Below are 17,019 nucleotides of genomic sequence, written 5' to 3' on the forward strand. Positions count from 1 at the left end.
TGCTATATATTGTCTTACCACTGAATTTTAAATGCATTTACGAACTTGGGAAAAAATACCAAGTAAGCAGCCCATTATAACGATGAAGTCAGTAGAACAATTCATTTATTAAAAAATCTTGAAAAAGCTTGAAGAAGAAAAAAATCCCAAGTCAAACATTACATTATGCATAGCATACAGAAATTTCTGCCCAAAATGCTACATAACATGGGAGGATATAATGCTAATGCTAAATAATACAGAAATTGGTCAGGGAAATTTCCTTCCCAGACCTTACTAGAATAATTGGGGTTTTCTAATTTGCTGAGTGGGAAAAGGAGGACAGAAAAAAGAGCACATCTAATTAAACTATGGAATTTGATTCTGATGACTTTTTTTTTAATCCCATTTATATCCCGCCCTTCTCCGAAGACTCAGGGCGGCTTACAATTTAAAGCACAAATGTGCTTAGCAATAGCCTTCATTCTATGTATATGCCTGCTTATTAGGGCTTTTGCCCCCCCCCAAGCGGCATTATTACAAAGTCAGCTTATTGCCCCCAACAATCTGGGTCCTCATTTTACCTACCTCGGAAGGATGGAAGGCTGAGTCAACCTTGAGCCTGGTGGGACTCGAACCTGCACTAATTGCAGGCAGCTGGTGTTACTTAAGGAGGCATTAGCCCACTGCTCCACCAAGGCTCTTTAAAAGGAGATTAGGTAAATTAATGGAGGATAAGTTTATTAATGAAAGCCGTTTGGTGTAGCGGTTAAAGGTGAGAGGCTAGAAACCAAGAAACCTTGAGTTCTAGTTCTGCCTTTGTCACAAAGCTAGGTCGGTCAGTGATTTTTGGCCAGTTATTGTTTCTCAGCCCTAGGAGGAAGGCAATAGCAACTCACCTCTGAAAATGTTGCCAAGAAACTTCATGGACTTGCCTGAATATAACACACACACACACACACACACACACACACAAACACACAAAGCTATAGATTACCTTCAGTATTATTGCTTGGAAAGTGTTATTGAGCTCCTGTATCGTGAGCAGGTTCTTGCCAGGGTAGCTAATCAGAAGCTATAATTTGCCAGAACTGGAGCCTAAAGGTTGTTGATGAGGCCCAGTTTAGATCAAGATTCTAGGCCTGCTCACTCCAGAGGGAATTGCTTGCCAGATGCTGCAGTATCCTATTTTTTTTCTATAACTGAAGACTTGGAATCTGACCTGGTTATGTCCCAGCCTTGGGCTGCAAGATTTCTAGTTGCTAGTGTGGAGCCCCTGCTTGTCTCGGGGAAGGGCAAAGCCAAAATAGCTGCATTTATTCCAGCCGCATGGCTATAAAATGCTCCAGAGCAACCTTCAACACCAGGTGTTTTACTTCAGGGAAAATGGGACTTTGGTGTTAAGGAAGGCAGCCCGGAGATCGAGGTAGTGTCTGAATAGGGTTACTAGACATCTGAAGAGGCAAAAGAGGACACAGAGAATTGGAAAGGAAGAAAAAGAAGGAAAACTGAAAAAGAAAGTAGGTAAGCCTACATGTATATGCAATTACTTTTCCAGCATGAGAATAATACTGATTTTTCAATCTTAGGAATGTGCTAGAGCTGATCAGGATGCAAAAGCCTTCAGGGTACAGCTGATTAAGGTCTTGTCAATTTCAGGCAGGTGGGGGTGGGTGGTAATCAACTAATTAATCAACTAATTAGAGCTGAGCTTCTTAACTTGTAGTTAACTGATTAAGGAACTGATTGTGTGATGGAAAAAAACTGCTTGGGGAAAAGAAAGCTTGTTAGATACTCAAAAAGTCTTACAATATTTGACTATGCCTGCTGGACAAAAAAGAAGGCTGTGTTCTTCTCTTGCACACATCTGGTAGCCCTACTTCTGAATCAAATATGTAAACAGCTGTAAAGTAATTCTGTCCTCCTCCTTTTCTATCCTTATGTACAAATAGCAATCTTAGCCAAAGCATTAAAGTTTAATTATTTTACATAGGGCTCCCCCTGGGAAGCAAAATACCATCAGAAAATGTAGCTGATTCTCTAGGGGGATATTTTAAAAAATAAAAACAAATGGCTTTCTCTTTTTCACCACCCCTCCCCTTTCTCAACAGGATGAAAAGAACCAGTTAATGACCACTAATGTATGGCTCAAACAGGTAAAAATAGAATGTATTATTTTATTTCTGCCCCCCCCCCCAAGGACTGTTAGCAGTCAGTGAGTTTTAATGTCCCTGTAAATATTCTTCAGCTGTGAGAGACAGATGTTCCAATGTGGTTTTATGAATCTATAAATCTAGCCTCACCTTAATGGGTATAAATTGGCTTGTATCACAGATACTTTGATTAGAATGCAACACAATACAGCACAACACTTTATTTGGCCAAATGTGATTAACATTTAAGGATATTGCCAATTAATGCTTTATTAAAAATGTCAGATCTAATGCATCCAATACAATATATAAATGGCTTTACCAACAGAATATTTGTAGCTGTGGGGTCCTTGGTGCTCTCTGAGCTTGGTTGTTTTCTTGCAGGTGTTTTATTACCCAACTAGCGAACATAATCAATGCCAGCATAAATGGCTTGTGTTTCAATTCATGTATTTGAACGGCAATTTTTACCCTTGCATTTGCAACCCTCGTAGCAAAACCCCAAATTTTATTTTTTTCATTTACCAAACTTATTTGCCTCCCATTTCTCCAAAGTGACTCTAGGCAGCTTACAAACATTTAATTAAAATGTCCTTTAAAACCTTAAAACAAGAAAAAGGGATCTTAGATTTAAAATTTGGTTAAAATAAAGGGGAGTGTTATCTCTTCCCTTAGTCACCTCCAAAGTGCCACACTCCCACTGGAGCTCCATGTCTTCAAGGCCGAATCCAGCTTATATTGCTAAGTCTGATATCTTTCCTGTAATGCATAGCCTTTGGATGAGTATCAGTGGGGTGAGGTGAGGGGGACTGAGGAAAGCAGTGTCAGATGTTCTTAAGCATGTATTCAAAGCAAGCGTTGCATAAGTAAATTAACAGGTATGAGGGCTTTGCTCAATCCATTTTCCTTCATTCAATTTTCCAGGCCTACAGGACACAAAAATTAAAATCCTTGGCCTTGCATTCTATAGAATTCTCCTCAGCAGAGACTGGGCCAGTCCTAAAGAGAAACTCTGACAAAGAGTAAGAAATTTTGCTATCCAGGAACAGAGGCAGTCAGCCATGGTCTTTTTATACTGAACTACCTTCTGCAGGAGTCTCATTTTCCTCCATTGCTCATTATCACCAAGAGCACTAATTACCAACTTCAGTGGGTATAACTTTATTTTATTTTTATTTATTATGAAATTCATTTGCCGGCCGTCTAGTATCCAATGACTCTGGGCGGCTTACAACATAAAAATATTAAAAAGCATTAAAAGTATCAATTCTAAAATAACAAAGCAGATAAAATCATTAACACAAGATGGCAATGGAGCGAGCCAGACACATGGGGGGGGGCGGGGTGGTGGGATTACATTTTAATTAGTCAACCACCTCCAGTGGATCATATCTGCTATGGTCTTTCCTGTATAGATATATATAGCTTTCCTGAATAGGGATAGCGTAGTAGTGATTTATGTGTGTGCTTTACATTTAGGCTGCTGTGATGCATTTCAAGTGGGACTACCCTTGCAGTTGATCCAGAAGCTTCAGCTGGTCCAGAATATGGTGGCTGAGTGGGTCTCTCACTGTTCACTATGTCATGTTAATAGGCCCTGAGCCAAATTCAGGATTCCAATTTTGATATATGAGGCCTAAACAACCTGGTAGACCACCTTTGCTATGACAAACCTGACAAGTGTACAATTTCTAGAGGAGTCATTGCACCCCAATGCTTTTGCATTGTTTTTCTCCCTTATCCTAGTGAATGTCACAGGTCTTGCTTGCCTGTTCTTTCTATCTCTTTTTAATGCATATGTTTTTATATAAATTCACTGTAAGACTATTATTGCATTTAGTCATTTTAATTGTGTTGTTTATATACGGTGTCAAGATAATTACATGAGATATAAAAATGAGTCCTTCATCTCTCCTTCTAGCTCAGTAGGATAAACAGCAACACTGCTATCTTATATATAAAATGTCCTCTTTGGATTTTCCCTTATGAAGTGCATTTGTGCGTTTTATTTAAGTTACTCAACAGTTACAACAGAGGACATGTGGCTTGCACATGTGACATTCAGGAAAGGGAATTAGACTGTTTCATTAAATATAAACCCACACCAGCCTTATTGCTTTTGTCCTTGCATATGCAAACTGGAGCAGCCTTTGAGCAACATCACACAACAGGGATATTGCATAGTTAATACATCAGTGAAATTTTACTTTTAAAACCTCCATGGAGAATTAGCTATAATTGTAATGCTCGCTTCTGCTGATGTTGCAACCAGAATGAGTCAGCACCTCCAACAACCAGACAATTAACCAACTCGTTGTATCTTCTGAATTGCTGGTGCCCAGGTGCCCTCTACAAGCATACGAGAGAAGGTTGGAGCTTGGGGACTGGGAAGGTGAAAACCTATAGGACTATTTCCTTTTTTCATATATATCTGCCTGACTTTCTGGCTATAGGTGTGTGGAGCTTGGATGACTCACAGTGACTTTGGATTGAGGCTGAACTTTCTCTCAGTCACACAGTACAAAGACAAACAGACTTAGTAGGTTCTGGTACATATATTGAAATATATTTCTACAATTCAGGTTTCCTTAAGCTGATTTTTTCCCCCAAATGTGAGACTGCAACTGCAATAATTATACTAAGAAGATTGCTATCTGCTGTTCTGTGTCTCCCTTGGACATACTTTCTATCTCATCTCAGCAGTGTCTAAAATTATGGCTGACTACTTCCATGGGAACTTGGTACTCAGAAGAGTGGTCTTTAAAGGACCTGATTACACATGGAGTGGGCCAGACTAGAGCAAAAAGTGGATGGGGTAACCCTCCCTCCCTCCCACAGCTTTTTTCTTCTCCCCACAGCAAGCATCAGGGAGCTGACAAGTAGCCTTTCCTAGAGATTTGAATTTATTAATTGCAAAAAACATTAGAAACAAGCATGAAATAAACCAATGGGTGCATGTGACTCTAAAGCCCCAAGTTTTACAACCCAGTCTTTGATAAAAATGTGAATGACCTTGCTTAAGTCACATAGGGGGGGGGGAAAAACCCAAACAGTTTTGGAGAAGCCAGCATAATGAAAAGTAATGAGAAAAATTAAATCTGCATCATTTATTTCCAGTATATAATTGATTATTAATATCAGAAGCACATAAGCTTCAGAAAGGGTGAATAATTTCTCAGCACATTACACCACTTAATTAGAGAAAATAGGAGGAAATAAAGAGACTGAGTTAATGTACTAAAAATTAAGCATTGCAGAGACCTGATGATGGAAGCAGCCTTTTGAACAGTGAAGGAGTGATGCTTACCTCATTTACAATTTCATCATCCCAAATTTTCCCATGGTGGCCCATCTCCACAGACGACTTGGCCAAAAATTAACAAGTGGGAGAAATAGCAGCATATGTTGGATACTTTGGGACGTAGTCCAATTCTGTGCATATTTAGTTTGAAGTACTTCTTTTCACTCCTTGGGAAGCCTGGAATATGCCTATTATTTTCTGTGGAATGCATCCAAGAGAGCTGTGAACATTTAGCATCTAACATCAAAATGCATTATGCAGGTCAGAAGTGTGTAACTTCTATTGGCTTGGGGACCAGATGGTGTTTTGGATGGCAAGCCAAGAGTCCCCTCCCCTCCTTCAGAGTAACCCCTTTTGTATTTTATTGTAGAATCTATTTTCTATTTTTTTTTGTTTTTTAGTTGATTATGCTATTAGGGTTGTAATAGCGCTATTCAAAAAAAAACCTTTTAGCACTGATGGGAGAAAAACAGATTGCACAGGGAGAGAGTGTGAGCTGTAGAGTAATATATATATAGAGAGATGCATTTTGAAGGTTGGAGGAAGGTTACAGGAGAAAAGTAGAAAAGGAAGACAGAGAAGCCACAGAGGAAAATGTAGTGAGGAAGGGCAGGTTGAGAAGAATCATAGCTGGTGGGGTATTGGGGAAGATATGCAAGGAAAGGAGTGCAAGAAATGCAGTCCAGATAGTACAAAGGGGGAAGAACAACCAGGGGTGTTAGGACCCAGGGGCAAAAGACAACTATGGAGAAGATGAGAAGCCATGAACAAAAAACCACAGGCCACAATTTTTCCTCTGATGTAAATCATGCAAACGGATGACGTATAAATGACGCAAAGGGGCTGGTTATTTGGAAAAAAAAACATACAGAATGGAAGAATTTGGAGGAATTCCATTTTGTAAAAACTCTTGTCTAAATTCTCTGCAAGAAGAAGCTTTCATTGCTAATATTGATTTTAGTCAGCACTCTCATTCTTCTGGCTTTTGCATTACCAACAAGGCAATAAAAAAAATCTTTATAAATAATAAATAAAAGTGGAGAGTTTTTTCTTTATTACTGTAAGAATGACTCCGTTCTGAGATGCAGCAGTTACGCAGTGCAGTGTGAAGTCCACAGAAGTAGGACGAGGCAAGAGGAAAAAAAATGATGTGGGTTTTATCAATATCTTAAGTCTGTAAAAAATCAGCATAGGAGGTTTTACATGGCATAAGAAGAATGGACACCTACCAATGTCTCGAGACCAAGTAATTTTAAGAGGCTAAATAGAAGAGGCCAGGGTTTCATTTTGCTTTTGTTAAAATGTCAATCCTGATATGTTATGTTGACTTATGTATTTCCTACCTCCCCCACTCCCCCCCTGCATCCACTGCCCCAAAGATTATTCAGAACTTTCTTCCCCTTCGTGAAGTCTTAGCTCTCTGGCCCAGGCTAAGAATATTTTTAATTTTAATTTTAACTGGGTTTTAATTTTCTCAGGGTTCTATTTAATCTCTTTTAATTTGTTTTAACGTTTGTATTGACTGTTTTTTAAATGCCCTGTAAACCGCCCTGAGTCCTTCGGGAAAGGGCGGTATATAAATCTAAATAAAAAAAAATGTTGTACAGTTTGTGAAGACTGCTAAAATTGATGCTGTTACATTTTCAAAGGTCACAATTTTCTCCCTAGGCTACTCTTTGCATCAAAAACAAAAACAGCCACCAGGTGTGTAGCTGTATGATGTCTTGACCCACAGCAACTCTGGCATTTTTTAATAGTCTTGTGACTACGATGCCTCAAACTGAAACAATTTGGTTGCTGGCCAACATGGCTATATTCCAGCCAAAAATCTGGAGGCAGAGGTGGGAAAGAGAGAAGTATTGCAATATTCACTAGGAAATGATAAAGATTTGGTAGGCTTTATCTTCTTTTAAAATTGAAAGTGTTCAAATGTCCAAGTGTTTGTCTCTCATACTTGTACCTTTAGGCTCTTCGCCCAGAACACTGGAAGATAGGCAGTGTTTTATTTGTTCCTGAGCTGATGGATAAAATCATACTATTATATATTATTTTGACATCATCACATTTATAAAAAGTAGAAACCTAGGTCGTAACCCTGTTGAAGGCAGCAGTGCTGTGTTGGCTCTGATGAGAAGTCTGTTGTTCAGGGCTAAAATATATTCTAGGCAAGCTCTAGACCAGATTGTATGAAGGGGAAACCTGCCTGTGAAGCTGGCCTTATTAATCATTCAGTTGATCAGTTGCTAAATAAGAAAAATTACCTGGACAATCTACAGAGTACAAATACAGGTTAAAAATTGCAATGTCCTTAACGCAACTGAAGCAATAGCAAGTTAAACAACGAGGAAATGAAAGCAAATCATTTTAAAACATTGCATGAATGATGTAATACTTATTGACTGAACTAGTGGCATGCAATTAACTGCAAATAACTAAATATACTGGGAAAGAATATTAAATGACAAGCCTGGCTAAATAAACATGGTAATCCCTGAGATATCCTAAAGTTTTAAAAACCTGGGAAAATCAAGTTGCACAGTAAGGACATCTGACTTTGAGGAGGATATCCCAAGTCAATGGTACATTTTTGGAAAGGTCTGGAAGTTGAATCATGTCAATTGAACTTCTTTTCTTTTTGGTTTCAATATTTTGCTATTTGTCCAAGAAGTTTCTTCAGTCTTCAGAAACTTTCAGAAGTCCATTTGCTATGACTCAACTTCCAGACACCTCTACCTTGATGACTGAAAATCTTCATCGGCATTATTGGAAAGGGGTATTTCCACTTATTTAAAGTCCAATTTGTCGAACAAGCTTTTTTTTATTCAACACACTAAACCAAAACTAAACACGATACATTATAGTTGATTGATAGATATGAATCCTGACATTATATCCATATCCAGAAGAAACGTTTACATTAAGCATTGATTCAGCAGGCTAGCAATTACACATTGACCTAAAAAATGACTACGATAATATCAGGCTGTCTAGATGTTACTTAAACTTTCAACAACATCATCCAGTATTTCAAAGAGCAGGAAATTATGGAAATTGTGGTCCAGCAATATCTGGAAAGCCACTTAGAGTTTGATAAGTTTCTCCAATGTTATTCTCAGCTAGTCATGATTACTTAATTGAGAAACTGAAATGGAAAGCTGTCATTTTTGCTGTTAACTGCAGGAATGGATCGACCATAAATTGTGCTGGAATCCTGAAGATTATGGCGGTATCACTGCAATTCGGGTTCCATCCGAATCTCTCTGGCTCCCAGATATTGTTTTATTTGAAAAGTGAGTAGAGGGATTCTAATGCAGTGAGGGGTGGCCAGCTTTCCTACTTTCTCAAAGATAATCCTCTGTTTTAGAGGGATCTCTTATTAGAAGGGCTATTCAGTCAGTATCACGGGTAAAGTTGATGATATACAACAACCATAAAGACTTGCACAGCAACTTAAATATAAATCTGGGGATTTTTTTGTTGTCGTTTGTAGTGGTTTTCTATTTGCCCCTGAATTTATTTGGCCTACTTGAAATTTACCTAAGAAAGTTTTCTCAAGTGCTTATAGACAGAGTCCACGCGCTTCAGCCTCACTTCCAAAACATTCGTGCAATTCAGGCTGTATCAGCACTTTCTTGAAATATTTAAATATACTTCCTAATTAATATAAGGAATAATTTAAATTGATGAAAAACAATGGATTAGACCACATATTTTGTTGACTGAGAAGGTATTTTCAGGTAACATTGGTTGCTGTAATCCTTACAGTCCAAAGATGAGGAAAGTGGTCCAACCTTAGAGGGAAAGATCTGATCCCACAACATTCTTCCTAGGTGTCTTAGAGCCAGGTGGTCCTGTCTTATCTGAGCTCAGAGCACTGAAACGGATAAAGGAAAAATATATTCCATGGGCATATCAGGAAAAGCTTGGATCTTCAGGAACTGGGGTCGGGGGAAGGGGATAGTAAATGCAATTTTCTTACTATTGAAGCCATCAAAACAAATTGAAAGCCATGCTTAAGATGTGAGGGTGGCGGCACGTACAAGGGCACGGCTATGATAAAGGTTGTTTTTCATGTATATCTCCTTTCCTTCCTCATCTCACTCAGGATCGCTACCTACTAGAATTAAATATTACAGGTATAATGTGAAGCATGATGACTGACAATCTAGTCTAAGGAAACCTGATTGTGGGACTTCTCCCAGGCTAGTAAGTCAAGAAAGCATTCTAAAAAAACCCTCACATTTGAGTCTATGTTTTGCCGTAAGGAACAACTCTCCTAAATCTTTTTAAGTTTTATTTCTGAGGTCTGGCTTGTAGGCAGGCAGTGACCTCCACAAATGTGAACTTACAAGAAATAGTATGCTTTCAAAACAAGGAGAAAGAATTGGGAATTGGGCTACCATTAAAACTGCAATAGGAAGCAAACCTGACACAGGAGGTTAAAAAATGAATAAGCAGCATGATCTGTAATTTAAGAACAGTTTTCTCCTCTATCTTTTCTAGTGCTGATGGGCGCTTTGAAGGCTCATTAATGACAAAAGCAATAATTAAGTACAATGGGATAGTAGTGTGGAGACCTCCAGCCAGTTATAAAAGTTCCTGCACGATGGATGTGACCTTCTTCCCATTTGACAGGCAGAATTGCTCCATGAAATTTGGATCATGGACCTATGATGGCAGCATGGTTGACCTGATCCTAGTGGACGAAAATGTGGATAGGACAGACTTTTTTGATAATGGGGAATGGGAAATCCTAAATGCTAAAGGAATGAAAGGAAGCCGAAAAGACGGATTATATTCCTACCCATTCATCACCTATTCCTTTGTTTTAAGACGCCTCCCACTGTTCTACACACTTTTCTTAATAATCCCATGCCTAGGACTATCTTTTTTAACTGTGCTTGTTTTTTATTTGCCTTCGGATGAGGGGGAGAAACTATCACTCTCGACCTCCGTTTTAGTTTCGCTGACGGTGTTTCTCCTGGTCATCGAAGAAATCATCCCCTCTTCCTCCAAAGTCATACCCTTGATTGGCGAGTACTTGTTGTTCATCATGATTTTTGTCACGCTGTCGATCATTGTGACAATTTTTGTGATTAACGTGCACCATCGCTCCTCGGCCACCTACCATCCCATGGCTCCCTGGGTGAGAAGACTTTTCCTTCAGAAACTGCCCAGGCTGCTCTTCATGAAAGGACACGTAGATCGCTGTGCCTTTGCTGATCCTGAAGGAACTCTAAAACCAAAGCTGAGAAAGTATAAACACAAACAATTGAAAGATGGAGAAAAGGTGGTGGTTGCCTTCTTGGAAAAAACTGCCGATTCCATTAGATATATCTCCAGGCATGTCAAAAAGGAGCACTTCATTAGGCAGGTAAGTTAGGAATCAAGAGTGAGCTGATGTCATTTTTTCATTTTCTTCGTATCTCTTGATTCTCACAGCATTGTCTTAGGTCTAAAGATATTTACGCATGTAATAGGCTGTATTCTCATCTTTCTCATCTTCTAATTTCTCATATTTTTTCTTCTCATTCCTACTACCTTCTCCTGTTGGTATCTTACGATTTATCACTTATTGTTTGTATCTTATGATTGATTGTAACTATGATTTTTGATCTATGGCCTATCGTTTTGTTGCTTGTATGTACACTGAGAGCTTATGCACTGGAGACAAATTCCTTGTGTGTCCAATCACGCTTAGCCAATAAAGAATTTTATTCTATTCTTCTTCTAAGGTTACAGAAGAACTTAAACCTGTATTTTTAAACCAATCATCAGGTCATAGCAAACCTGGAAAAAAGTAATCCTGAAAAAGCTCTTCTTACATTTGTAAATATAGAATACCTTGCAAAACTGGGCCAGGATTCTCCTAATCCAGCATTGGCCAAGTTTTAGAGCAAGAAAAAGTAATCCCTGACCATTGGCAATGATGGCTGGGACTTGGAAAGTTGCAGACCCTGTCAACTTTTATATATGCCCTGTTCACCGCCCTGAGTCCTTCGGGAGAAGGGCGGTATACAAATATAATAAACTTAAACTTAAACTTAAAATTAAAAGAAATAATTGTGCTTGGCATTTTAAAAGAGAATGAAGTTAGTTGAAGATTGGTTAACGTTAGACTTAATTTTAGTCTGATGCATGCATATACCTATTATAAAAAATTAGGTCCCACCATAAATACATTCCAGGCTTCTGTATATATTTTCTGCTCTAACTGACAATACCACTTATCACTGTTAATCTGGGAAACAGAATTAGATAATTAATTTACCTAACTGATGAATTCTATTGGTTATGTAACATTCCCTAAATGAACTGACTGTCACCCTATTTTGCTAAAGTTTTTTTTAAGTTCTACTTCACAGAACATGAAAGAATATAATGAATACAAATTCAGATCTACTTTTTAGGTAGACAATCAGTGGACCGCTAAGCCTAGAAATCTGTCTTCATCATTGGGCTTGCTTCAGATGCCATTTCATGCTGCCCACTGAGTGCCAGTACTGTGGCCAGACCGTAGCTGGGCAATGCCCACACCATAGTATAGTATAATACAGTTGCTAGCTGAGCCACACATTGAGGCCAGTAGGCACACAATGACAATAAACAGGTTTCATCAGTGTCTAGACTGGAGACTAGCCCAACCACCTTAACAGTGTTACCATGAGTTCCATCAATAGAGATAAGATAAAAAAATAATATAAGAAATGGGCTATTTCTTGAGAATGAGCAGCTCACTAGTGATTACCTATAAGCAGATTTAATTTGCTTTTGGTTTGTCCATGCTGCAATCCTATATATATATATATTATTTTTCCAATGCAGCCGACCAAGCAGACCCAGCATATATATATAATTTTGCATAACTTTTATTAGAACCATGCCCAATATTCACTATCCCTTAAAGATAGCATCAATGTTTATTGAACAATAGGTTTACACCACATCTGAAGGTGGCCTCCGCCTAAAGCCATGTATGGTCTGCTGTGTGTTTCACAGGTTTATCAAGCATAAATTGATATGATGGAATGTAAACTTGGCTCTGGGAATGGTGAAGAGTTGAATGGCCCATTAAAGCTGGGAGAGGTTCAGAACAGGCCACTCAGTCCTAGGAAAGAAGAAAGTACAAGATAAAAACCCAGAGTAACTCCATCTGATTGTTTTTAGGGGGTGGGTGGTACTGTATAAGATATAGTAGACAGAAATTCTAACAGATTCTCAAAAAAAATCCTATAAAAATAAAGATCATTCCTAAAATCTCTGTTTCCGGGCCTTGCCTTCATTGAATGCTGAAAGTTGAGTATATTTAAAAGCATTACTTCAGTTGTATAAAATAAGCATTGAACTCACAACTCATTTTTTGCTTCTCCTAGGTAGTGCAAGACTGGAAGTTTGTAGCTCAGGTTCTTGACCGGATCTTCCTGTGGCTATTTTTGGTGGTGTCTGTGATCGGGTCTGTTCTTATATTTACTCCTGCTTTGGAGATGTGGTTACACAGCGGTTTGTAGAAATAAAATCGGTCATGTAAGAATCACCTGGAGGAAGAAAAACAAAAGATCAAGAAGCCTGGTTAGGTAACATTCAGCGTGCAGAGAATCAACAGGAATGTTACTGACATCAAACTATGCTGGGCAGATTCAGATTAAGTTTTAGATAAACTCTTTTAGCTAATAAGATCATGAGATGGGCGTGGATTGCACAAATGAGTACTTTCACCTTTATTTATTGTATTTATAGGCATTTATCTGTTTACCAAAATGCTATAGACAACAGATAAGAATATAAATATAAGAATATAAGAGCATTATGTACTGTATGTTCATCACCTTGAGTTACTTATAAAGTAAGAAGGGCAGGATAAACTGAAATCTAATAAATAAAATCAGTATTTCAGCATAAGAAACCTAGATTATTTCTTGTTTTAGTTTACATGACAGATGTTGCATGTTGTTGAACTTTAGTTCTCATCAGCTCAAAGCAATGAGGATGAGAGTTATAGTTCAGTTTAAACTGTAATAGCTTTTCCCCAAATAATCTTTGGAATCTCAAAGAACATTCCATGAGTTGTTTCCTGATCCTTTATTGGAAGTTTTCCAAACTCTACTCTGACCTACCCCCTCCTTCATGCTTCCAAATTTTGGGTACATGTGCAAAGGAGGGAAATTGATGTGTGACTGAATTTCCAGTTTCCCAGTAGACAGATGTAACTAAACACTTTGTTTTAAAAAGTCCCCCATTTTTTTTAAAAAAAATGCTAAATAGGTCCACAACAATCATCAGGAAAGATTTATCTAATTAGATTTTCAATTTATTCAGCCATATCTAATAGTCAATTTTCAGAATTCACTTTCCAATATTACACTGACACCAACTCTCATTGGAAAGGTGACAATTTATTGCACTGATTTTTTTTAAAAAAAAGATATTTGTGCATAAGCTTTATAAAAAGGAAATGTTATAAGCACAGATTTTATATTTTCACACATTAGAGATATATAAAGCATTAATAAAAACTGAATGTATGCGTATAAATGTGATGAGCAGCAATGTCCCAATACATTTGTTTTTGAAATGACCTTGAGGACATAATCTTTTTCCAGCAGAACCTGTTCAATTTTTGCCTTCCCGAAAGCATCATTTGTGTACCTCCTTGCTGTGGAAAGCAGGGAGGAAAAACAGATACTATTTAAATTAACAGGCTTTGCTTCTGCTCACCCTGCTAATACATTTTGTGAAGCTTACAGACCAGTGTTTCTCTATCTCAGCCACTTTAAGCTGTCTGGACTTCACAGAATTTCCCAGCTGGCCAATATGGCTGGCCAGAGAATTCTGGAAGTTAAAATCTACACAGCTTAAAGTTATTGAAGTTGAGAAGCACTGTTACAGATTATCACTACTGCAGCATCCAATCTGGGTGAGTCCCCAGGACCAGAAGTTTAGTCTTCCGAGCTTTTGGACTTGTGCTGGAGCCCATCCTCAGGGAACTTCTCTCTCACCAGAATCTCTCTCTCTCTATTTCTGGTGAGAGAGAAGTTCCCTGAGGATGGGGTTCCAGCATGAGTCCGAAAGCTCGGAAGACTAAACCTCTGGTCCTGGTGACTGACCCAGATTGGATCCTGCAACATTATCCTGGGACACATATGTTTGCCTTCATTCATTATCAGTACTGACTGATGCACATGTCAAAAAACCTGAAAGAAACATTAGCATCAATTGCTCCTCATATATGATTTACTTTATATCATCTAGCTAGAAGTCATGTAGACCAGATAAATACACCAGACTTTATCAATCAATCAATCAATCAATCAATCAATCAATCAATCAATCAATCAGTAGAGAGCTGGAAGGGACCTTGGAGGTCTTCTAGTCCAACCCCCTGCTCAAGCAGGAGACCCTATACCATTTCAGACAGGTAGCTGTCCAGTCTTTTCTTAAAGACCTCCAGTGATGAAGCACCCAGAACTTCTGAAAGCAAGCTGTTCCATTGGTTGATTGTTCTTACTGTTAGGAAGTTTCTCCTTAATTCCAGGTTTCTTCTCTCCTTGATTAGTTTCCATCCATTGTTTCTTGTCTTGCCTTCTGGTACTTTGGAAAATAAGTTGACCCCCTCTTCTTTGAGGCAGCCACTCAAATACTGTCATTTTAACTCTGACACTTGCCCTGCATGACTAATAATGAGAAAATCTGCTTTTCTGGGATCAGCAACTAGGGCTGTCAGACCATTCTAGTCTAAACATGATGACATCTTTATGTCTTTGCTGCTAAAAAGATGCACAGTGATCTTGCTTTTTTCAGTGAAGTGATTAGTATGCTGTAGGTGCCAGACTACAAATAAATAAGGATGTGTCATAGCAAAAAGCCCAAATGGACCTTGGGATTGGCCTGTCTGATACACAGTTACTGTACTTCGTACTGGTTGAACTCCATGGTTTACATGAGTTAGCCAGGACTGGAATTCAAGAATGCTAATATGCTTAATTTAAAATATTAAGTAGCACCCAGAGCAACTTTATCTATTTTCAAAGGAAAATAAGAGATGTTCACCGAGCAACTTTAAAGTAAATGATGAAAAATTGACTGGTGTAGTGGAAGCTATGTGATATTGATATATATAACTAGAAAAGGATTACATCTACGAGCATGTTCTTACAGGCATTTATATTTTGCTAGAATTAAGGTTGGAAATTTTTGCTTTCAAGAAAAGCTGAATATTTGACAAAGATCTGAAACATCTCAGAGGGATTTAGCCTTTTTTCACTCAGACATATTCTATGGCTAGAATCCTTATAATGGTTCGTGAGCAGATCTAAGATGGATGCCTTTTAATCTTAAAATAATTACTGTCCAGATAATCTATGTTGAAAGGCAGTGGGGGAAAAAGCAGGAACATTATTTGGTATCCTCAAAATGAGAGAATTTATCCTGTCAAAACAGCCTCTATTTACCTTTAGATTTTCAACATCTTATAGCATATTTTTTGTGGACCAGCTTTCCTGTCTGTCATGGGGTTGTATATTTTCCTTTCCTCTTTGGAAAGGATCCTCTTTGGATCCTAATAATGTCTCCGCCAAAAGTCTATGCCAGTCCTAGGAGCAGTAGTCAATATGTAAAGAAGCTTCCAGAAGTTTATATTACTGTTCTTCTTTAAGTAAGAGCTGATTTTGTCCATGAGCAAGGGCCCAAATCATGTACTGTCATAATTCAAATGTTAGCAGGCTTCAGATACAACCTATATTAGTTGAACTCAGCTTTGCCTTATTGTATTATATTCTCCCTGGAGTGTTGATGTTACACCTGCAGTTCTAGGCTTCTACCATAGGGTAACCACAATTGCAGTTCTTTGCTTGCTGGGTTTCAAGACAATGTTTACAAGTTTCAGGAATTTCTTGCACCTGAGCAAAAATGATAAGCTATTCCTATGGATTAGTTCATATGTGATGTAATGTGTTTACAAGCCTGAAGCTCCCTCCGTCAGTTCAGTTCATAAAGTCCATCTATGTGCAACCAGTGGGTGATACTATGGAAAATAATTGTGTTCTACATTCAGTACTCATTTTCTAGCACAAGAAGTAAACATATTTAATGAAATGACTACAACACATCTATGTCTTGTATGTGAGCATAACACTGCTTTGAATGTTGTCAGCCAGTAGTGGCATGTCACAAGAACGGCTCATGATTGTATATGTTATTAATGAAAGCAATACCAAATAAATAATTTGAAGACTGAGAATGTTGTTTGTGTATTAACAAAAAAACCCAACAACAAATGGAAAAGACAGAATAGCCTTCCACTGTAGGAAAAAACAACAACTGTAGAGTGGGTTAGGATGCTAAGCTTGTCGATTGGAAGGTCGGCAGTTTGGCGGGTCGAATCCCAAGTGCCGCATAGCAGAGTGAGTGCCTGTTACTCGTCCCAGCTTCTGCCAACCTAGCAGTTTGAAAGCACGTAAAAATGCAAGTAGAAAAATAGGGACCACTACGGTGGGAAGGTAACAGCGTTCCGTGCGCCTTTGGTGTCTAGTCATGCCGGCCACATGACCATGGAGACGTCCTCGGACAAGCGCTGGCTCTTCGGCTTTT

At 38.4% G+C, this 17,019-nt stretch overlaps 1 protein-coding gene across 1 annotated transcript; it reads left to right on the forward strand.

Annotated features, from left to right (window-relative positions):
• Positions 1-2,093: 2,093 nt before the first annotated feature.
• On the forward strand, positions 2,094-12,941 carry CHRNB3 (cholinergic receptor nicotinic beta 3 subunit; the record flags this gene model as incomplete). Its single annotated transcript, XM_081321588.1, has 4 exons — positions 2,094-2,135; positions 8,614-8,723; positions 9,937-10,807; positions 12,807-12,941. The coding sequence occupies exons 1-4, from the start codon at positions 2,109-2,111 to the stop codon at positions 12,939-12,941; spliced, it is 1,143 nt and encodes a 380-aa protein (XP_081177714.1). The 5' UTR covers positions 2,094-2,108.
• Positions 12,942-17,019: the final 4,078 nt, after the last annotated feature.

The sequence above is a fragment of the Vipera berus genome, assembly GCF_964194415.1.
Source record: "Vipera berus genome assembly, chromosome: 2".
Taxonomy (NCBI): Eukaryota; Metazoa; Chordata; class Lepidosauria; order Squamata; family Viperidae; genus Vipera; species Vipera berus.